Source organism: Passer domesticus, chromosome 3 (assembly GCF_036417665.1).
Source record: "Passer domesticus isolate bPasDom1 chromosome 3, bPasDom1.hap1, whole genome shotgun sequence".
NCBI lineage: Eukaryota > Metazoa > Chordata > Aves > Passeriformes > Passeridae > Passer > Passer domesticus.
The window spans coordinates 24361788-24384123 of NC_087476.1; the positions used below are offsets into that span (position 1 = coordinate 24361788).

Here is a 22336-nt window from a genome sequence, read left to right on the forward strand (position 1 = left end):
TTCTTCACCTCCACTACAGGAATGGTCAGTAATGTAAGCAGCAGCTTAGTGCAAGCTGCTGTTTGGAGCCCACTGAAGACCTCCCTTGAGGTCTTTATGTGGTGCAAAGCCATTATGAAGTCTCTTGCCACAGGGATAAGTCTCACAAAAAAGGTTATGGAGATGTGAACTTCTTATTACTGTTTGCCTTCCCACTTAAGAGTGGAGAACTGCAGCTTTCCTCTGGGCATTATGTCACTTACTCTTGCTCCTTTTGTCCCAGCATTTCCAGGAGACACAGTGAGGTGTATTTTCACTTCATGACATCAAGCTCATATTTATTCCCTCTGTTACAGCAGCCCTTGCAGATTTGACTGGTTCTTTGCATTTGCCTTGCCATTTTACTCTTCTGATGGCTGTCTTACACTTCTAAACACACAGGTAAAATAAAGGCCAAAGAAAACAATTGTCTCTGAAGTAACTTTTTGTTTGTTCTGAAGAATGTTTCAGAACAGGAGCAGTCTAAGGTTTTATCAGCTTTTCATATATGAGGTATATGGACTGTTGGAAGATGGCTGGCTACCTTTCCTTCCCATTCAAGGCTCTAAAGATCATGTGAATATAGTATCTCTAAAGAAACATGCAGAAAGGAGTGTGCCTAGTTGAAAAATTATAGATGAAAAATGGTTTATTTATTCATTTATCCTATCTGCTTATTTATCTATTTTATGAGTCTTCTTTTACCAATGAGTTGACAGGAAGAGGTGGAAAGGATGTGTGTTTACTGGGGATTTAGTGAGCTGCTTAAACAGCCAGCTTTAGAGCATGTCTGATGAACCACAGATTAGCAGAAAGCACATTCTTTAACAGTAGGAAATATTTTCTGTGTTACTCTGTGTCTACATGCTTCCCCTTCCCTTGCTGGTACATGCAGAGCCAGCCTTGTGTGTGAATCACACCTCAGACAGCATGAGCCCAGTGGATGTGGCAACAGAAGGGAGTGTTGTAAACCCTGGCATCCTCAGCAGAGCTGCTGAGAGGTTCCTCCAGCCCTGCAGTTTCTGATATTGGCCCCCTGACTTTGTCACTGTGAACCAGAGCCAGGTTATTCTTCAACATTCAGCTAACAAACTCCACCACCCCCCTCGTATGGCTGTCAGCTCCATGTTAGTTGTTCACTGGTCGTTTCTTCACAGCGCCTGCTGCAAGTTTAACAATTCCTCCTGCATTTCAAAAGTGCAAGATGTCATTCTGATATTAGGATAGGAGAGTACTCTCTGCTTGAGGGAATGTGGGGACAGTCCAGTCCCAAAGAGTCCCAAACAGGGAAAAATCAATAGTTATGGTAAAACACTGTTTTAAAGTGCTTTTCTGTATGCTTTTGTTTTGGCATAGCACACGTGGTGCCAATGAATTATATTCATTATTTTGCTGGCTTAATAATCTCTGTGAACTCAAGTTAATGCTACTGAGACATAGCTATTAATTTTCATGGGCTTTTTTGGTATAGACTTTTGGGATAGAGGGGAAAAATGGGAGAGTGAATGGGGCTGGTAACCAAAATCCATCCTGAACAATCTACTGTGATACCAAACCAATGTTTATTGTTATCAGAGGCAGCTGTCTGCCCTCTCTCCACACTTCTATTTGTGGATTTTTGATGGCTATAAATGGAAACACACGCTGACTAGAAATCACCACAGTGCTCCTGATACTTTTCTGTCCCGACTCCAAAAGTACAGGGATATCTAACATGTAGTCAGGTTGAATCACTTCTGCTCAGGATACTAGGTTTTTATTCCTCTGGGAAATGGAGTTAGGAAAACATGAAAGCAAAGCCTCAGGAAGAGAAGCTTTAGAGAAAAAGCAAATGGTAAGATATGTTGAGAAATGTTGATATTTTAAATTTTTAAAAGTGTGATTGGAAGCAGGAAAATAAATAACCATTGTACTTTATAGGAGTATTTCCTGGCTTCCTTTAACCACTGACCTTGAAGAATAAAACTTCATTATTGTATATTAAATTAATTATGAAAGTGCATTTCTGTAGAAATTATGGGAATTTGTGAATTCATTTTATGTGCATGTGAAATGCAAAAACTGAAATCTGGTTAAACTTTGTTGTCATAACCCAAACTAATAGCTAATATCAGTAGTTTTCTTATATTTTTTTCTTAAGGGACTATATCTTTGCACATTATGTTCCATAACTTTAGATCAGTAAATGGCAGAAAAAAATTGTTTGTGTCTGGAATGAATCTGAAATGTACTGAAAAAATCTGTGACCAAAACAAATTATTGAGAGAAAGTGAAAACAGTCAAAATACAGCTTATTCCTAATTAGCTGAGGCTTGCAATGCGATTTATAATTTGCCTTGCAGTAATGAGTTTTTTTCTTAATACCACAAAAAGGGCAGTTTATTCTTGGCTTTGCAAAGCTGTGAAGAAAAGTGGTCATCACTCTTGCTAAGGAACAAATTAGCAATGAATTTTTTAGCACTTAAATGGTGGTGTTGCATTGATTTGGTTTCATAGTGGGCCCACTTTTACTCCTGTTTAATTGCAGTGTTGGCCTCTACCAGCCTCAGTTAGATTAGTTTTGGCAAGCTTGTGTGTTAGTTAACAGTTTTTATACCACTTCACCAAGGTGCATTGGGCAGGAAATAAGGAAAGCACTGAAACTGAAAGTAATGACTTGGTCTTATATTATTTTTTCTTTTAAAAAAGCAGTATTTATATAAAGACTAATATCTGAAAGAGCATTGCTAAAGATTCATCACTTAAGTTCTAATGGGAATATTATTTATTGTTTTAATTGTTAATTTTCTCATTAATTAATGAATTAATTCTTTAGACAGTGACCTAATTTTCAATATGTGGTTGATATATAAAATATAAGGAAAACATCAAAATTAAAAACAAGTATAAAATCCACCTGATCTTCAGGGAAGGTTTCAAAGGAAACCTTTGACATTTTGCTCTAGCTCACGCAAAGAGAAAATACGTAGCAATTTAATCAGCCTGTGTGGTTATCTAATTGCAGACCATATCCTCATGCACAAAGAATTGAGCAGCCAGCCTTAAGTAAGGCTTTTCCAGAATGCAAAGTGCTTCATTTGGAACACTAATGATCTGCTGTTGACCTTCTTTGTGTGCATCATTTACTAATTTTAAGAACAGCAAACTGGAGCAAACAGGGAGCCCACTGATGGGAGCCGTGCTGACGCCCATGTCAAGTCACACACTGTTCAGTAGCTTCAAAACTAAATCCTCCCAACACTCTGAGCTGAGAGTGTCCCTTAGCAGTGGCAGGTCACGTTCCTGTGGCTGCTCAGCGAGGGCACAGAGACACCTTGGCTCAGGGGGCTCCATAGCCCTCTGGTGACAGTGGAGGAATGCCTCTGCTCTGTCCTCCCAGCCCCTTCCCCATCCCCTTCCAGCTGAGCCCCAGCCTCCTCTACATCCCACCTCAAACTGTCTCTGCCTGTTTAGTCTTAATGCCTTTCTTTCTGTTTGCTAGATTGATTTCCCCTGCCCCCACATTTTTTCCTAGTTTCATGTCTCCTGGATTTTTATTGATTCTGCCCTTTACTTTTTGTTACATGCAGGTCAGGTCAACTGACTGCATGGGAGCAGTGCCAGTCTGTGGTACAGATACTATTTGTGCATGCTGTTGTGGATGTCTGTTCACATATTTAACTTCAGTACAGCAAATACATACACTATTTCATATTCTGCTTCCACCTCCTGTGCTGCCTTTTTGCACTTCACCTCAGTTGCAAACGCTCTGTTTAACCACACTGGTGTCCTGGTAAATCTGCTTGTATTTCTGAATCATGAATTGCCTTGCATGTGTAAGAGGTTGTTTTCAAGGACATGATAGCTTTCCCAAATTCCCTGTTTCCAAGCTGCCTTCTACAGTGTCCCACTCACCAGCTCCTGGGTAGGCTGAAGTCAGTTTTCCTGAAGCCCAGAGTGTGTGTTTTGATATTTGTTTTCCTCTGTTCCCCATAAGGCTTAGGTCTCACTATTTCACAGTCACTACAGCCAAGCCTGTCACTGAGTATACACATCCATGAACACTTCTTCCTTGTTTATTAATAACAGATCCAGCTGGGTATGAACTGCTTGGCCCATCCTGTGCCCACATCAAGAAGCAGTCCTTGATGCCCTGCAGAAATTGTCTGCATTTCTTGTGCCGTGCCATTTTGTTCTCTGCAGGTGTCACAAAAGCTTGAGTCTCATGTGAAAAAACCCAGACAAAGAGGGTGTGCAGTCCAGATACTTTGTTGAATTGTTTAAAGAAATTGTTGTAAGGAGCACTCTCCACTTCCACACCCTTTCCAACCTGTCTGTGGCCCAGTCCCACTGCGAAGTCATCCTCAGTGACCTCTCCTCTGATCCTGACCCACAAGTACTCACCCAGCCCTGTAGTTCAGTCTGTACAAACGTTCTCCACATTTTAGCTGCTGCTTCACACAGAGATTGTCTTCTTTTCCCTCCTTTCTGAAGAGCCTGTGTCCCTTGCAGCACTATAGCCATGTGAGCTATCCCACCACATCTTTTATTTCTGTAATGTTGTAGTTCTATGACCTATATGTATTTGTGTGTGAAAGACAAATTTTGGATTTGTATGCCTTGTTATAATATTTTCTAGCCATTTTCAAAAGAGCAAAGTCTATGTCATCCTGAAAATACTCTGATTGTAGCATGTCAGTCAAATAGAGACCAGATCATGCTCAGAGTCTAACACAGAAGACAACATCACAGACAGTTTTGTGAAGTGGTACCTTTACATTCACTGCTTACTGTGCATGAGATAAATAATACAAAATTCTCTACCACTTCAGACTATTTCACGTAATAAGAATTCTTATCCTTGCTTCCTGGAGAAAGACCTGGCAGCCAGAATCCTGAAGAGAGTCTTTGTGTAGAGCTGACTGTGAGAATAGAAGATAATGGAGGGCCCATTTTGTGAAAGAAAAATAGAATGACTCACTATAAAATAGATTGGACTAAGCAGATGGACATACTTGCCCTTTTCAGAGCTTTGATAGCTCAGAAGGACCCAGTAATTCCAAAGTTTATCTGCTGAAACAATGGCTCACCTCAAAATAGTCTGTTTTGATTCTAAAGTCCTCATCCCTCAATGTATATTGCGTTATTTGAATTTATTTTAATTATATTTCACACTTGTCTCTTTCCTTTTTGATCTGTTCTCTCCCCATGAAAAACAGCACATAAACTATTACATTTAAAATAATGTTTACATTGTTATGTTTAACAGAGAACATTTAATCTTTTACTTTAGTTTGCATTATAAGGGTTTACTTTCTTCTTACTTGGAGTAGCAATAAATAACAGTTCTATATGGAAAATACATCAACCAAATGGATCTGTGAATCAGAAAGGATGCCATGCACTCCTTAAAAGGTTAGGTTTTGAATGACAGAGTTGCAGGGCTTTATTCAGAGAATTAGCATTTGCTTTTCACAAGCAGTATGTGTGGATACAGCTTATACAGAGCAGGGCAATTTGGATCAAGGCCGCCTAAGTGAAGCAATGGTTAATCTTCATACTCTGGTAGCAACCTCAGAAGTCCTGTCAAGACCTTCTCCATGGCAAGTGTGGGAAGTGGAGATTCCTTGAAGAAGGCAGCCTGTTTCCTGAGGGAAACCTAAGGGAGCCCAGACAGAATGAGGGTGATGACTAATGAGGTGATGGCAGTTCCTGTTTGCAGGTTTTGTTGTTGATTTAACACGTGTAAACCAGGTGAGAAGCGAGTATGAGATGGGAAGGGTTGTTTGAAAAGCAGCAGATAAGGGAGCTGGGTGGAGGCTGGTGGGAGTGGGCAGGGCAGGAAGGGCTGGGAACGGCCGTGCCTCCATGGAAACCCTTCTCCAGGTCACCCTCGCTCTTGTGCCGGGAGGGCTGGTGCCAGAGATGGCAGTGCTCCTCCTGGGCTGCTGCTGTGCTCCTGCTGGGCTGCTGGTGTCAGGGATGGCAGTGCTCCTCCTGGGCTTCGTCTGTCGCTCCTTTGCCAGGAGCAGGGCCCATGGCAGTGCTCTGACACGTCCCTGGGTGTGCACTGGGCAGGTGCTGCTGTGGCCAGAGGTGTGCTACGGCCTCCGTGGGTCACCACAAGGAGGAAGAGGAGCTGAGCGAAGAGTGAGTGTTAGTGCAGATATAGGGGGTCAAACACCTGGAAAACAGGATGTTCTTTGGCACAGCAGAAACCTCCATGGCTGAGGAACAAAGAATAGTTTGATAATTTGGTGCTGAAGTTTGAGTATCATGCTCATTTCATGAGAAAAAAATAAATAATTACAAAAGTCAGAGAAGGCTTTATATGAGTATATATTAAATTATTCCTGCTTATCTAAAAGGAAGGTTTTAGTTCTTGCTCTGTGTGTGACCTCCTCTGGGAGACTTTGTCATGTAGCTGAATTCAGGTGGGTGAGTTGACACACTTAAGGCATTTTGTGCTACTTTGTCCCAAATTACAGCAGCTTTGGCAAAAAGGATTGCTTCAGAAGAGCAACTTTCAAATAACCCAGAGCTTTGTAGATCAGGACTGAGGCTTTGTAGTTGCTACAGCAATAAGATCCTGACGTGGTGGCAATTGCATCTTGCTGTACAGGTGTAGGAAAGTGACAAAGGCAGAGCTCCATCTGATAAGCCTTTCCTCTTGGATACCTAAAGTTGCATTCCTATTTGTGTGGATTACTTCAGCAAGCAATCACCCAGAAGGAGGAGGAGGAGGGAATAAATTGGAGCCTGCATATAGCAGGATATTTTTAGCACTGTTGATGTGACATTAAACAGGACAAAAGAAAGTGGGAAGCACTGAATCTTGGTCTGCCCTTTTTTTCTAACCCTGTCACTGAACATAAATGCAAGGAGGCAAGAGCTGCCTTTTCTTTAGGCAGATACCAGTCCTACAGAGGCCCTGCTGGAACATTTGAGGTAGACTTTGGTTGTATCAGTGGGGAAAGAGCTCTCTTGGAGAGGTGTCATCAGTGCATTTTTGGTTGGAGGTAATGTGAAACAATACCATACAATATCTCACAGGATTCAGAAGAGGAGTGCAGCAGATTCCTGTAGGGTCTTGAATGTTGTGGTAGAAGAGGCTTTTCATGGACAAGTAACAATTGCCTATTTTAATGTTTTGGGGTGAGGAAAGATAAGTACCCCTGTAACAGTTGCATCAATTGCTGCCACAAAGTCAGGCAGGGCAATTCAAGTGATTGAATTTTAGGTGAGGCATGATGAAAAAGGGTATTAGTATGGTGAGACAGCTTGTGTTGATTAATTAAAGCAGTTCTGGGAAACAGTTCTAGTCATGAAACTCTGTAGAAATCAGTTAAATAGATTTTTTTTTTCCTCTGGCATTGGTTTGAGACTTCTCTGAGTGATACTCAGGTATAACCCGAGAGTTATAATGAGTGAGAGACCATTTCCAGAAATAAGTTTGGTTATGGAGACTGTTATTTAGAAAAAACCCAATTTTTCCCAAAGATATTCCTCAGGAATGTGTGAGTTGTGGGTGATACTTGGGAAGATGTTCACTGCTGCTGCTCACACTGAAATTCAGAATGAATTCTAGGGAAAGCTCCTTCATTAGAAGTATAATGCAGCCCTGGAACAACCAGGGAATTTGTGGACTATCCACTCTGGGAAGTTTTCAGGACTTAACCATATAAAATCATGCCTTGCTTTGGCAGTAGTCTGAAGTTGAATCCATATGCTGGAGTGGATGATTTTTGGAGCATTTCTTTGATTTAATTTTGAAGCTACACTACAGCATTTGTCATGAAACATGCTTATAGCTTTTCCCATCTGCAAATCTCCTTTAACACATTTAGTATGGATACACAATGATACTGTGCTTATCATTAAGGCATCCTCATTCCAACATTTTAAGCCTAATGTTTTCAATTCACTGTTCTTTGAATTCTGAAAGCACTCAATAATAGAGTGGCAGCATTAAATCTCTTGCTCTTGTATGAATTCCTGAAAACAGAGATTTTTGTGGTTTAACCCCAGACAGCAATTAAGTACCACACACTTGCACCCTGCTTCCCCTTTCCCACCTGACATTGTGGAGGACAATAAAAAAACCGTAAAACTTGTGGGTTGAGATAAAATCAGTTTTTATCTGTTTAATAAGTTCATCTGTTTAACAAGTTTAATAATTGAAACAAAATGAAACAATAATGGTAATTATTATGACAATAATGAAACAGAGAAATAGAGAGGAATGAAAGCTAACAAAGACATGTGATGCACGATACAATTGCTCATCAGCCTGTACCTGAACAGCAGTCAGCTTCTCCTGACCACCTCCTCCCAGTTCATGTACTGGGCAAGGTGTTCCATGATGTGGCTCATAGCTTTGGCTGGTTCAGGTCAGCTCTCGTGCTCACTCCCAGCTCTTGTGTACCTGCTCCCTGGCAAAGCAGGGGAAACGGACAAGTCCTTGATTTAGAGTAAACCCTGGTTAGGAAAAACTGAAACATCAGTGTGTTACTAAGACCTGCATCCCAGCTGAAGCCAGGACAAACTCTCTGATGATGTACAGAATAAAAGGGGAGAAGTGGTTAATGAAAGGGATAAAGGGATGTTAATGAAGCTGGGCTTGGAGGACAACATGCATGTGGTGTCCCACATTCCTCCTTAAGGGGAGGGGGCACCCAGGATTCACAGATGCCTGTGGTTGAGAAGGAACGACAAAAGTCAGAGGGTCTACAAAAATTTGTTAGTAAATTAAACACATGGCAGGGCAACTGGTGTGTTAGTCCCTTGTGATATAAACACACTGCAGTGGATTTTGAGTAAGGAGTAGGGTGAAAGAGGATGGAGAGAACAAAGAAAGGGAGAAAGAAGAAAGATCACCAGTCCTGGCTCCAGAATCAATCCTGCTGATGGGGTGTCCAGGGTCCGGGATCACATGTGTGCCTACGTTTTGTGGAGTTATGTTTTTATTGATAATTTTTGCCTGTTCTGGAGCTAAATGTCTCACTTTCTGTGCAAATTAGTTGTCATATGCAGTTCATTCTTCTAGATCTTTCTGGAAACAGGTTGGAGGGCATTGGAAGTCTTTGGTGATCTTGATCCCCCTCTGTTGAATTGGCCTTTTGTTGGCAGCCCATTCCTGCTCCTAGACCTCATTCCAGCGCTTGTGCTGTGCTGTGTTTGCTTATCTCCAGAAATCAGAACAAGGGTGTTTATTCCAAAAAAGTGCTGCCCTACCTCAGTATGGCCTGCCTCTCCAGTCACATTAAGTGTAGCATCAAGCTATGGTTGCTTATTTTCATCTCTCCTTGAAAAGAAGATTCCACTGCTTGAGGAGAAGCTGGAGTAGGGTAGCCTATATTTCCCCTTTTAAGCATGAAGTCTGCTGCACTGAGGTTAGCAAAGGCAGGCTGAAGAAAGACAAACTATGTGTGGGATGAGTTTGTGCCCCAGACCCATGATGAGGCACTGGTGAGTACCTTCCACTTCCTGGCAGGATGGAAAATGGAGCAATGCCTGGTGCTCTGTAGTTTCTAGGACCACCCTAAACCCTCCTGTTGCTTCTCCTTTAGAGGGAAGCAGTACCCTAACTCCCAAGTTCTCTGTATCAAGGGAGCAGAGCTTCAACTCTTGATTGGACATGAAGGTCATGCAGGAAACCTTTCTGCATTTAATACTTCATTTTTGAGAGTTAACTGTTACCTGTTTTGAAAGAACTGGTGGTGACCTGTAGTACATATTGCAAAATAATTTCTGATGGAAATGTTACTATATTAGTACCTTCCTGGTAACAAAGATTCATTCTTGAGGAAAAGGAACAAAAGAAAATTTTTTGAACGTTGGTGAAAAATTAATTTGCTCAACCAATTTTTTATTTGTTCAGGATTCTCAAAAGTAGAAAATAACTGGTTGAAGCTTTTCCTGTCTTGAATTGTACACAAATAAATGTATTCATACCCCAGAACTGACAGAAATCCCCAAAGCAATTGAACATTTTTCTGTATGAGACAGAAAGTGAATCAGTGCCATTCTCTGCTGTATCAAATTTCTTGTTCTTGAAGAAGATTTGGAAACCAAACACAGGAAAATGATAGTGTTTTATAAATATTATGTTTTTAAATGATGTGAAATGAACCAATGGATTTGCTTGAAACATTTAAAACTGAAGATTTAGGGAAGAGCCATAAAAAATTTTTCCCCTGTTGAATGGATTTAAAATTGCTTTTATAGAAAATCCATGCTTCTCATAAAATGTTAGTGACAGTACATTTATCACCATTTTACTCCTTGAAAATACACCTGTTGGTGATGATAAAAAGAATGTTTGAAAAACATCATTAGGTTTTTCAGCCTCAAGCAAGAATTAAATGGTTTAGTATACTTTTTTAGTAAATACACTTTGAAATACATCCAGATCAAACCTGAAATATCAACTGAGTTAAGTGATAATCAGACAAAGAGTAATTCTTAGCAAATCACTTGAGACAAAACTCAGTTCTTTCAGTCTGAGACAACAAAAGCAAAATGCAAAGTATCTGTATTTGAAATTCCAGCAGAGGAAAGAACATGATTTGTCTTTCTCTCTGCTTTTCTTTAATAGATCATGTGTTTACTAATGTGATGGAACAGATCTCTGTTGAAAACACAGCAGCTTTCCTTATAGCAATCTTATTTACAATCTTTTAGGTGAATTGACACTGATAGTTACATATAAAAAAAATCCAATGAAAACATCAGGTTTTTCCTTTTTTTTTGGGACAGAAGTAGCTAAATCTGACAAGAAATTTTCTTTTTTAAATTTAATTTTATTCTTAATAACAGTATATTCTAGTTTACAGTGTCTTTTTTTCTGAGAAATGAAGTGTATATGCTGAAGGGTTATAATGATAAATGATTCCTGTAGTGACTTTCAGCTCCTTCCCAGTTTCTAAGTCTTAGAAGTCAGGACTGTGTGCCTCCAACCTTGCCAATGATTTGTGGTGACACAGTGCTGCATCATGTGATGGATTGCCTGGGGTTTTCAGAGCCTCCAGTGCACTTTAAAGTTTGGGAAATAGGATTATCAGAGCAAATTTGATTTTCACTTTGTTTTATTTGCTTTGTTTTATTCATAAGTGTTATGATAAAGGTGTCAATGACAGGATTACAGGCTATTTGTTGTTCTCCAATGGTGATTTTCCTTAGGAATCACCATGAGCAGCTACATCAGGGTACAATGGGATCTGAAAGAGAGTAGTTACCCACAGTGGTATTGTAAGTAAAATGTGGAAACATAAAACCTAATATTTCATCCTTCTGTTTCCAATTGAATATTGTTACATTTTTTTAGAACTTGCTTCTTGACATATGCAGAAAATCTTAGTCAAATGGTTAAGGTGTCCAAAGAAAGGGAAAGCTGTAATTTTCACCCTTCCACATAATGACAATCAAAGGCTGCAAATGCTCTCAGAAATTCCCCCCTGGCAGCAAGTGTATGGGTAACACTCTCCAAATTACTAGGGACAACTTAAACCAGTGTCTTTAAAGCAGCTAAATTTGTAGATATTAGTCCTTTTAAGAAGTGTAAATGGTCAGGCTGTGTGACTTCTAGGAGCACTGCCTCCATGAAGTGCCCAAGTACTGCAGATATGAGTGTCATGTAAAAGTGTGGAAATAATTTCCATGTTGCTCTGGGCAGTGTATGTCTTGGGAGGGGTGTGAGATTGGGCTTTGCAGAAATAGCATATGCTTTGACACGTTTCAGAATTTGTGATTTTCAGATTTTCACATTTCAAATTTGAGATTTGAAATGCTCATTTTCAGAATATACTCTGGTGTAGCAATGTTACATATTCCTCAAAATTAAAATCTTATTTGAAATGTTGACTCTAGTATTTGGAAGGAATCTCTTTGCTATTTCTACGCTGGAGTTTCTTGATAGGAAACTATTAAGAACAGCAGTATTTATATGCTGTTATATTTACTATGTATTGTGGATTTCCTGTAAAACATAATTTGTCTATGAAATGGTATATTAGAATTTTCTAATTAATGTTCTTTTGTTCTGTTTTTATTATTGTTTCTCATGCAAGATCTTACAGGTTTAGATGTTCCTTCATTAATGCAGGAGATAGTTGCCTTCTTTCAGGTTTCTTAAACAAGAACAATTTGTTCCAATAACAGACTTATATTTGAAACAATGGCTTTTGTATAAAATATAAATAGTAGTTATCTCACTGAAGTATCTCAGGGTGGCAATGATTTGGTTTGGTAGTTGTTTGTCTTCCTTTGTAAGTGCAGAGATTGTATTATATTGTAGCTACCCTATTTTTGATGTCTGTGAGAGGGTACAATTCTAAATGGATATCCAGCAGCTTACATGTGTAGTCCAAGAATTTATCAAATTTTCATCACATGTAAATGATTTAGGGGGCTAGTCAGGGACATAAAATGTATTTTTATATATATATGTATATATATAAAAAAAATATATATATAAAAATATATATATAAAATACATTTATTTATATAAAAGCAGATAGCCACTTTCAATCATTGTGTGAGTGAGCAGATGATGATTTTCCAGTAAATCTGTTGTTATGGACATGTGTATATCTTGCAAATAGACTACATTTTATATAAAGTGATGATCTGTGTAGCATGTCTGAAACACTGCTCTACAGTAGAACAGATGGCAAACTATGAAGAGCAGTGTTTTTGTATTTGCAGGTGTGGGACAGAATTTGCAGCATAAAGTGTGAAGGGAGTTGATAAGCTGTTTTGTAAAACCAGCTTTCCCTTTTGAAGCAGAATGCAAAGGTATTTTTAGCATTATTGGATACTTCTGAGTTCAGTGCACCAGCTTTTCCTCTCAAAAGAAGAGACCAGAACTTGTTCAGAGTGTGACTGTGCCTGCTTCTGAGAGAATCAGGCCATGCTGGGAAATATCCTAGCCAAATATTCTTTTTTTTTTATCTGGGAAGTGGAGGAAATTGTGAAAGGGTTTTTAGTACTCCAGCTTTGTGAACATAAAATAATATTTGAATTCCAAATGATTGTTTTGGAAACCAGTGGAGAATAGAAATCATTGCATAAGTATTAATAATATTTGCATCATCATTGGCATTACTAATATTGTAATTTTCTATGATGTATGTTGCAATTTCCCCCATGAATCATCTACATCAGGGCCTTTTAGCTCAAGGTTAGGAGTTACCAGTGTATACTTATCTACAAAACACACTGCACATGCTGTTGTATACTACATTCTTCATATGAGTTCTTTGCAAATGTATTTCAAATTGTTTGCTAATTAAAAGTGTGTAAATAAAAATATGTAGATTTCATGAACACAAAGTTATTTTCATGATTTACAATGTTTTTGTGCTGGATAATGAGGCATATTTTAAAGCAGCTTTAATGAAGTTTTAAAACCATAATTATATAATAAGTTTAAAATGTTTTCTGTGCTGTTACTTTCATTTCAGAGGAATGAACATATCTGACAGAAGAATAATCAGAAAGTACATTTCTGTCTATTAGCTGTGTGCTGAAGTTAGTTATTTAGAATTCCACTGAAGTGACTGGCTAGGTGTTATGTAGAATGGCAAGTACTCGAGGTGTTTGGGACTATTAACCCACAAAGAAATTGAAAGACACTTTTTAACTTTTAAAATAGACACAGGTCAATGAATTTGGTCAGGTTATTATTTCCTGAAGCAATGGGACTTAACAAAAGCATTTTACTCTTTGCTACATATGTCAGTAAAATCAGTGCTGCAGGGAAAAGTGCTGGTGAAGTAAGAAGTGGGGTGAATCTGGGGGCTCTTTGCACTCACTGGTGCTGTGGCAAAATGTGGCATGCAGCACAAACCTTTTTAGTGCTGCACACCATAGACATGGTTGTAATTCACATGTTAGACAAGACTTGAGAGGAAAGCTGGTAATAAGACAGGAGAGGCAGGGAGTCCTAAAACTCATTAAAAGAAGGTGGAAAAGAAGGAATAACAGTAATACTCCCTGAAATGGGATAAATGAAAGAAACAGGAAAAAAGGTAATTACTTGAAAAATGAAGTAAAAAAAGACTAAAAGATGGTGGGAGTGAGAATTAAATAGATATGTGTGAATTAAAAAAGTTTAAGAAACATGGGAATAGAAATGGAGAATGAAAAATAAGGGATGTGTTGGGCAGAATTTTCAGCAAGCTTATCTTTTAATAATTGATGTGTGACTAGCTGTGTTTTATTTGTCAATGTAATAATTCCATCATTTGTACCTACTATTAAGTTTCCTCACACTTTTGGTAAATAACTGTGTAGAATTCACAGATTACTTGGGAGAACACCTGTAAATATCTTCTATGTTGTGGCTCAACAGCAGAAACTCCCACTGCTAATGTGTTTATAGCAACCCTTTGCATCGGTAAAGTGATTCTCCCAACATCTGTTAATTCCCCACTAGACACTTGCAAGCCTCTTCCAAGAAAAATTTAATGGTGTTTTTTCACATATTACAGGATAAAGGATTTCAGTAAGGAGACTAAAACCTTGGTGCATTTTTTTTTGCTGGCTTCATCAGCACAGTTTTCCACGTGGGTTGATGCTGATACTAGGGAAAAAAACCTCTTTTCCTTCTGTACAAACACGTTTTGCCATTGATTTCCATACCCAAGCCTTGCTAAACTGTAAACAAGATTTCCCTCCTTTCCCTCAGGCACTTGATATAAAGCACTCGACTGCACTTGTAACTCAGTCTTAACCAACTGTTTTTGTGCTGATCTATAGAAATAGATGTAGATAGGTACAGAAGATTTTATATCCTGCAACTGCTGTATAACTAGAAGATATATTTCTACTCAGAAAGCTGGGAGTGATACTTTGCATCATATCTTAAAGTGAGAATGCTTCAGCTCTTTTCTTGATTTATTTTGCTATTATTATTTCTATGGTTAATATCTCTCCAGTGTTGCAAACAATCCTCCTTTGCTGTGCCCTCTTTCAGTGACATGGTTGCCTTTTCACTTGACAGCACGAGGCAATGTGTCACATTTTTGGTTGACTTCTTGTTCTCCTGTATTTTCTGAAGTGTTTACAGGATTTGTGGTGCTCCTGCTTGCTGCACTCCAGGCATGTGAGGCAGCTGCTGCGCTCCAGCCTGGCAGGAGCTTTGGGCATTATAACAAGAATTGTCCTTTTACAGCTTTGCAGTGCTCTGCAGTCCCATGGTTGGTTCTTTATTTGAGTCTAGAGAGAACCTTGTATTTTTTCAGCATTAGGAAGCCTGAAGTAATATCAGATAACATAAATTAGATTGTGCGGTTACCCTTGTTGTTTGTGGGCTCTTACAAGATTGTATTTTGGTTCTTTTATTTTCATTTTGGATGTCTTCTGTCACTTGCAGGAGCAACAGACTAACTGCTATTAATTTCTGACATATTATTTATTTTTTTGGCATCTGGTTGGCACCTGTTTCTCTCTGATAAATACTTAGGGCTACGACTTTGTGTGGATCTGTGCACACACTTCATTAGCAGCTCTCCTCCACTGATTTTGTTTGGATTGCTTCCGTGATTTACTGTCCATAGGGACTGGAGTTTGCAGTTGAAAAATTTGATAACTCCATGAAAATTATTGTTGTAAGCACTGTGTGTCTGGCTGCTAATACTGAGATGAATGTAAGCACTGACTCTGTGTCCCTTTAGGAAAAGCACTTGCACTGTTAATTGCCTGTGCTCAGCTTCATGTGGCTCCTTTTCTAGAAATGCAGCCAGTTTTGATTATATACCATTTTGTTTTGATTGAAAAAAAACAGCAACAAGGCCCCAAACACCACAGATTATTTTTTTTTAAGTTTACCACCACAGAATGCAGATTTATCCAGACAGGTGGCTTGCATCCTGATATAGTCCCTGTTCCTGCCTGTTATTATAGGCTCTCTGTATAGGCTTGGCTGCAACAAACATAGGTAAAATTTGGGGGAACCCCTCAAACACACACAAACCTTTTTTTAAAAGGATTTTCTTGAAAACACTTGTAACTATTTGGTGGTCTTAGCAGCATTTTAGTATTCCTGTTAGGGTGTGTGTATGTCTGTTTCTACATAGTTTTGAAATAACTAATGTACATTTTACTAGAAAATAGCGGTAATTAATTTTTATCTGAAGCAGAATGGGATGAAGGGAATGGTAGTTACTTAGTGCAAAAAAAAATTATTCCTGTGTTTATTTGGATATTTCCCTTTTTTTTTTTTTCCTGTACAGTGGATTTTAAAGTGCTCAGAAGAAATTTAATTAGCATAATATGACAGTTGTTCTTCCCTAACATAATTCTTTCAGTCACGAAGGAGGTGTATTTAATATAAGGGATATGTGTCTCTTTCAGCTTGGCATAAGAGTTCACATTTGGTAATGCATAGCAGCAGTGACTGCTGAAATAAAATACAGTAATTAGCCTGATGACTAAAAGCAGAAGGAAAGTGAAATGTTTGGACAGAAGGAAAAGAATGTCATATGTAAAGTACTTTTTATCTTAAACAGGTCAGAGCTTATTTTGTGTTGCAATGCTAACTCATTACTGAGCTCCAAAATATTATTGGGAAATCCCCATGTGTCCGATTCTACAGAAAACAGATGTTTAAGAAGAGGGTTTTGAGCCATAGTTTGATGTTCCACTGCCATAGAAAAAGGGGGACAAGAGACAATGTAGTAAAAAAAAAATTGCAAAAAGCAACCTTGTCTCTTACTGTTTGTGTTCTCCCCTAAAAAAGATGGAGGTAAAAATTCAATTAGCAGCATTAGTCACTGGCTAAGATTTGAGCTGCCTAGAAAAACACTCTGCAGTCAAATTCTGCTGCTATTTTTAGCAGTTTTTCAACTTTGCTTGAAAGGATGGAAGATGAGACCACTGCTGGTGAGTCACGTTGATGACAGAATGGATAATATCAAGTAGGTGTTTGGCTCCAGCACTAACTCTCCTCACCAGTAAATATCTCTACTGAAATAATGTGTCAGGAATGGAGGATTGGACCAAGCACAAATGTTTTGAAGTAATATTGTGAAAGCAGGTAAGGTGGTGGCTTGCATTTTTTGTCTGTGCTTTGGGTGCTTCCCGTGTAAAACTGAGGCTTAACCTGCATTTGGTAATCCTGGGGAAAAATGCTATGAGTGAGATAGAACTATAATATTCCTTGCTTGACTCACTGCTGTAAGAACAGTGTTGGCAATATGAGATCAGAAAACAGGAATGGATGACTGAATTGGAGATCCAGTCCATCTAGCTCAGAGCCCTCAGCTGTCACTTGAGGTTCATGTTTATGGAAAAAAAAAGGCCTAGTGAAAAGGATAGATGTTCCTGTGTCTTCCCTCAAGCTTAGTGTAAGTAAGTGGATCTGTACACTGGGGATGTATTTCCTTGGATTTTGATCTGTTTTTCTCTTGGCATCTGGAACTTCCTGATGCAACAAGTTTCATAATAATTATGTGTTATGTTATGCTGACACTTTTGTTTGTATGATAAATTCATGTGGTTCCTCATGGTAATTTTGCTCTTATCCCAAAAATCCATGACTGTAGTAGAAACGGCTTTATACAGATCTGTTTTTCTAGATAATATTATAGTAGTCATAGTGTTGTTCTAGGTGCCCACTAGCTCATATTTACAGGGAATCTTGTGTGTGAATGGTCCAACTAATGTTGCTTAGACAGGAATCATATCCCCTCTTTGAGATGTCTATGATGTACATCTGAGTGAGAAAATAATCTGATTTTTTTTATAACAGTTTAAAAAAAAAGAGACTATGATTCATCTGACCCGTATTAAACATTTACCTTTGAGTAGGATGGACTGCATCTCAGAGTGCCAATTCCTCTCTTTTGTATGTAGAGACAATGTGGCTTAGCTGTAGATTTCTGTTCTGGACACCTTTTTCTTTGGTCAGATGAATATTGCTTTAGGAGATGTCGTTCACTGTGGAAGAAGAAATGTACATTATCCTGGGAAAAAAAACCTGCTTTATGAATCATTCACCATATAATAGGCTGGTAAAATGCATTTTACTTGCTGTCCTTCCTCAGACACTCTTTGGGCAAGTGGTAGCCAGACCCTTTGGGCACTAGCTAAGGTGCTTTTGCAGTACAGAAGGAAATGACAAAGGAGATTTTATACAATGAATACTCTTAGGCAGGGTTTGGTGTTTTTTCCTTAATGTCTGACATCATGGTGTGCCCACAATTTTTTTTAAAATTGTGAAATTGTCTGTAACCTCAAGAGAGCCCATTCCTTGGATGATGTGTTTCATTTAGATTGTAAAGAGGGCTCCCAGCACAGTGTTTCTTCAAAGGTCACTCAGAACGTTTTGATTAATGCTATCTTGTGTCTGTTTGGCAGCCAGCAAAAGGGAGGAAAAGAAAACAGACAAAAAAAAAGCAAGGCAAGGTGAAAAAACACTCTTCTCCTTTAACTAAAGCAAGGTGGCAGGTAAATGTTATCATCACAAGCACATGGTGTGCAGTGTGTTGAGGAATAAGGGATGATCCCAGGGCCAAGGGAAGAGGAGAGCTGGTCTCTGCACCTGGGAGATAGTGAGCCTGAGCTTGCAGGTGCCTTGGTGGTGTGCCTTTAATTGAGAGCTTGCCATCTTAAATCAGTTCCAAACATTTGATCTCCCTGATGGCTGAGGAATCTGTTGCTGCCACACTGAACACTGGCACAAACACGCTGCCTTGCGATTGATGTTGCCCTTCTGATGTCAAGTCTTTCCTGCTCCTGATGCCGGATCCATAGAGTTTGTTTCTACTAGGTCATTGAAAACTGTATTTTGATTTTAACCATTTTCTAATAAAAAAATATGAGAGAAAAATTTATTCAAAGGCATAAACAATCCTAGACAGAGCCACCTAAATAATATTCAAGAACCTCTAGCATTTGACTTACCCTGGTTACACAGTTTCTAACAGCAAATGATATTTAGTTTCTAGTTGTGCTTTCTGGCATTCTAGCACTAAATTTTCTTCAAAAAAACCAAAAAAGACCTTCGGATCTATTTCTTGATTGTTCTGGCAATGCAGCATTCATCCCCACTAAAATTTCAGGTACCAGCATGGTATTTCAATACAGAAATTGTAAAGAAAGTATCAAGTACTGTTTTAAGTTTATTAAGACCTATGCTATGAAATTTGGATGTGGAAGGCAGGCTCTAGGTGTTTGAGACCTACAGAAGATTTGAATATTTTACTTGCTAATCTTCAAAAATAGTTGAAGAGGAGAGAGTGAGTAGACCCCAGGTTAGAGTAATTTTTCTCCTACTAATTCAGAGTCTGACTAAAATCAGTAATTTAGAAATTCTTATTTTAGCTAACAGAACTAATCAATAGGCTGTGATTCATCTCTCCTGAATTTAGACAGCTGCATTTACATCTGAAGAGGTTGTCCAGGCTCCTGTTGCAGTCAGAGGAAGGAAGTGGGGACTTCTTGGGCATTATTCTCTGATGTAGTTTAGATACCTATCTTTAAGTGTCTAATCTCTCTCCTTTGGCCATAATGGAGCCTTGAACAAGCTCAAATGTAGATTTGGTAAATACCTATCTTTCCTTAACTGTGTGTATAGGAAATGTCCCTTTAAGTTTGCAGAAACTTTGGCTTTTCATATTATTGCAATTCTATTATTTTTTCTGTCAATTCATTTAACTCATTGCTCAGAGTTATATTTGATATGGAACAGAGGTATCAGCAAGCACTCCAAAACTTTAGATGTGAATTTCAAGATATACACAAGTGAAAATGCAGGGAAAATGTAGACTGAAATCTGGGCACGGTCCCAAGAAACAGCCATTGACATTCCTACTCCTGTGGAAAGTGTTAGGCTATATTAAGAACCACTGTTTTTGATTGATAGCAGAGGGGATTCCAGTCTGAAAAAGTATTTTCAGCATGTTAAGTATGTCAGACATTTATTATCTTACACACTCTTGTATTTTCTTCCTGTTTTCTGAAGCTATTTTTCCCCACAACCTCTTTTAATATCCTACTGCACCCTATATATTCTTTCTAGTACATTGGCAAAGTTCTGCTTGTGTTTCTCTCTTGAACAATAAAGGATCAAATGGTCAGTAGAGCATTCAATTTGTACTGTTAATTATGTAAATTTAAGTACAGCAGTTTCCAGGTTGTAATAACCACAACTCCTTCCTCTTAGGGAGTGTTGCCATTGAGACATCACCACTGCTGTGGGATTGAGCCACAAGGCTTGTAGATTCCTTTATTGAATTGTCAAACAGAGTAGTCCTGGAAGGTTACTCTCCTTGCTGTGTTTGTGAATTCAGGACAGTGTCTGAATTAGCAGTTACTAGTCAGGAAAGAAAAAATTGTGAAGGGACATCACATATCCTGAGAGAGAGCAATCACGCCTGCAGAAAAAAAAAATGGCTGTAGGATAAACATAATTACCTGTATTTTCCTCAGCAACTCTATTGTGTTTTGGGAAAATAGAGTTAAGAAATGTGGAGAAAAAAAATTGCTAATGGGATGATTTACATATACTTAATAATTGCTTTTCACTCAGTATTCCTTTGTCAGAGGAAATGGAAATTATTTAACTACTATGTATTCACTGACCATCACAGATGCAGTCAGCGTATCTGCCTTCAAATAATCAATCAAAGCTTCACTTAGACTGCAGAGAAGTTTTCTATGCCTTTGTCATGAAAGCCAAGACAGAATTATGTGGAAATACCCCACTTCCATTGCTTAAATTTTGCTTAATTTCAGAGTGTAAATACTGTGTTGAGTATGAATTAAAGCAGTAAAATTATGCAGGAACTCTGCACAAATTCTTGCAAGTATTAACTGAAATTATAGCAACAGATGAACCAGTTGATTGTTCTCATCTAGCTTTCCATTTCTGTTAGAAAATCATAATGCAGAAAAAATAAGTTCTGGGGAAAAAAAGCCTTGCAATTTAAAACCTTCACAGACAAAAAAGATTTTCTCATTTAAACAAGAATAACTTTACAAAGGACACTCTGTCTACAAATAAAGAAGGACATTTGTAGGAAGAGAGAGGGTTACTGTTGGGGTGATACATACGTACCTATACACATGTAGTGACACAGACAGAAATTAAATCCATGATGCTTATCAAAGGTACTGAGCATGGTACCATAGCAGGTAAACCCACTTAGTACCTGTGTGACTGAACCAGATACTCTGACTCATTGCCCTGGTGTCAGATTAACCTAATTTCCTTTGTGCTTGCACTTATTGGACTGAAATCAAAAGTCATTTGCAGTAGTTTTTTAAAATTATTTCTTCTTGGACTGTTTTGTGCAGAGAAAACTTAATGCTCTAGAGAAGAATTCTGCATTGCCTAAGGTAAAGCAAGGCAGTTGAATTAAGGAGACAAAGAACATCACTTTCAGACAAGGAGCTGGGCTGGGGGAGACCTGGAAAGAGCTGCTGCTCTTTTTCTCAGTCACATTGCTCACTGGATTGCAGCCTCTTCAAATCAAGCTGGCTTAACACAGCAATTGCCTGAAGTTGAGTAGTATGAAGTGGAAATAAGTATATATAAAACTGTTAGCTTCAGTCTGCTTTGATCAGAATTTACTACACCAAAAAAAGGGGAAAAAAAAGTCAGTTTTACTGAAACATGATGTGGCATTATTCCAGGCTCTCTAGAAGATTCTGTACCTTCACCTGCTCCCAAACATGCACGAGACCATGGAGCTGGCTGCCTTCTTTTTGTTGTGGCCAGACCTGCCCCTGGCATTTGTAAAAAGATGTCCACATTTGCTTAATTTACAGACCCAGAGGGGTGTCTTGGAAGGACATCTTAAGTTTTGTCTTCCTTCCCACCACCAAGCCCACTGTTCCAAAGGTACTGTAACTCTTAAAAGAGAAGGTAACATATCAGCACTGAGACAGAGCCCTCCAATATGCTGGCATGTAGATTAGTTCAAGAGATAGTGCAATGTTATGGCATGTAGAGTATTTTCAGTCCATTAAGTCTAAAAAAAATCTGGTCTCTTCCTATTTATTTTCCAGATTTATCCCACACTTCTTGAGCTAGAGATGACAGAAGACAAAAAAATTAAATGGCTCTTACTGACCATATTTGCCATCTAGCTTATACAGCGCAGAGCAAGGAAGAAGTCTTCTTTTCCAGGACCTGAGATGAAAAGCTTTTCCCACCCAGAATAAGATTCAGACATAATTCAAATATCTCAAATAGAAATTCTGGAAAAGTGATTTTTAGTTCCCTTCAAGTCATGGGCTTTTCATATAAAAAAACCTTCAAGGTTTTCTTATATGAAAATTTCCCAGGCACATCCATTTCAGTTTCAATGGCATCATTTTATAGTATAATCTG

The 22336-nt window shown here is 38.6% G+C and overlaps 1 protein-coding gene across 1 annotated transcript in view; it reads left to right on the top strand.

The window, feature by feature from the left end:
- Window positions 1–1749: 1749 nt before the first annotated feature.
- MLIP (muscular LMNA interacting protein) overlaps window positions 1750–22336 on the top strand; it is a 98484-nt gene continuing 77897 nt past the window's right edge. Inside the window, exon 1 of the mRNA XM_064412210.1 lies at window positions 1750–1852. Coding sequence (XP_064268280.1) covers window positions 1790–1852 — 63 coding nt within the window. The 5' untranslated portion in view covers window positions 1750–1789. The remainder of the gene's footprint in view (window positions 1853–22336) is intronic.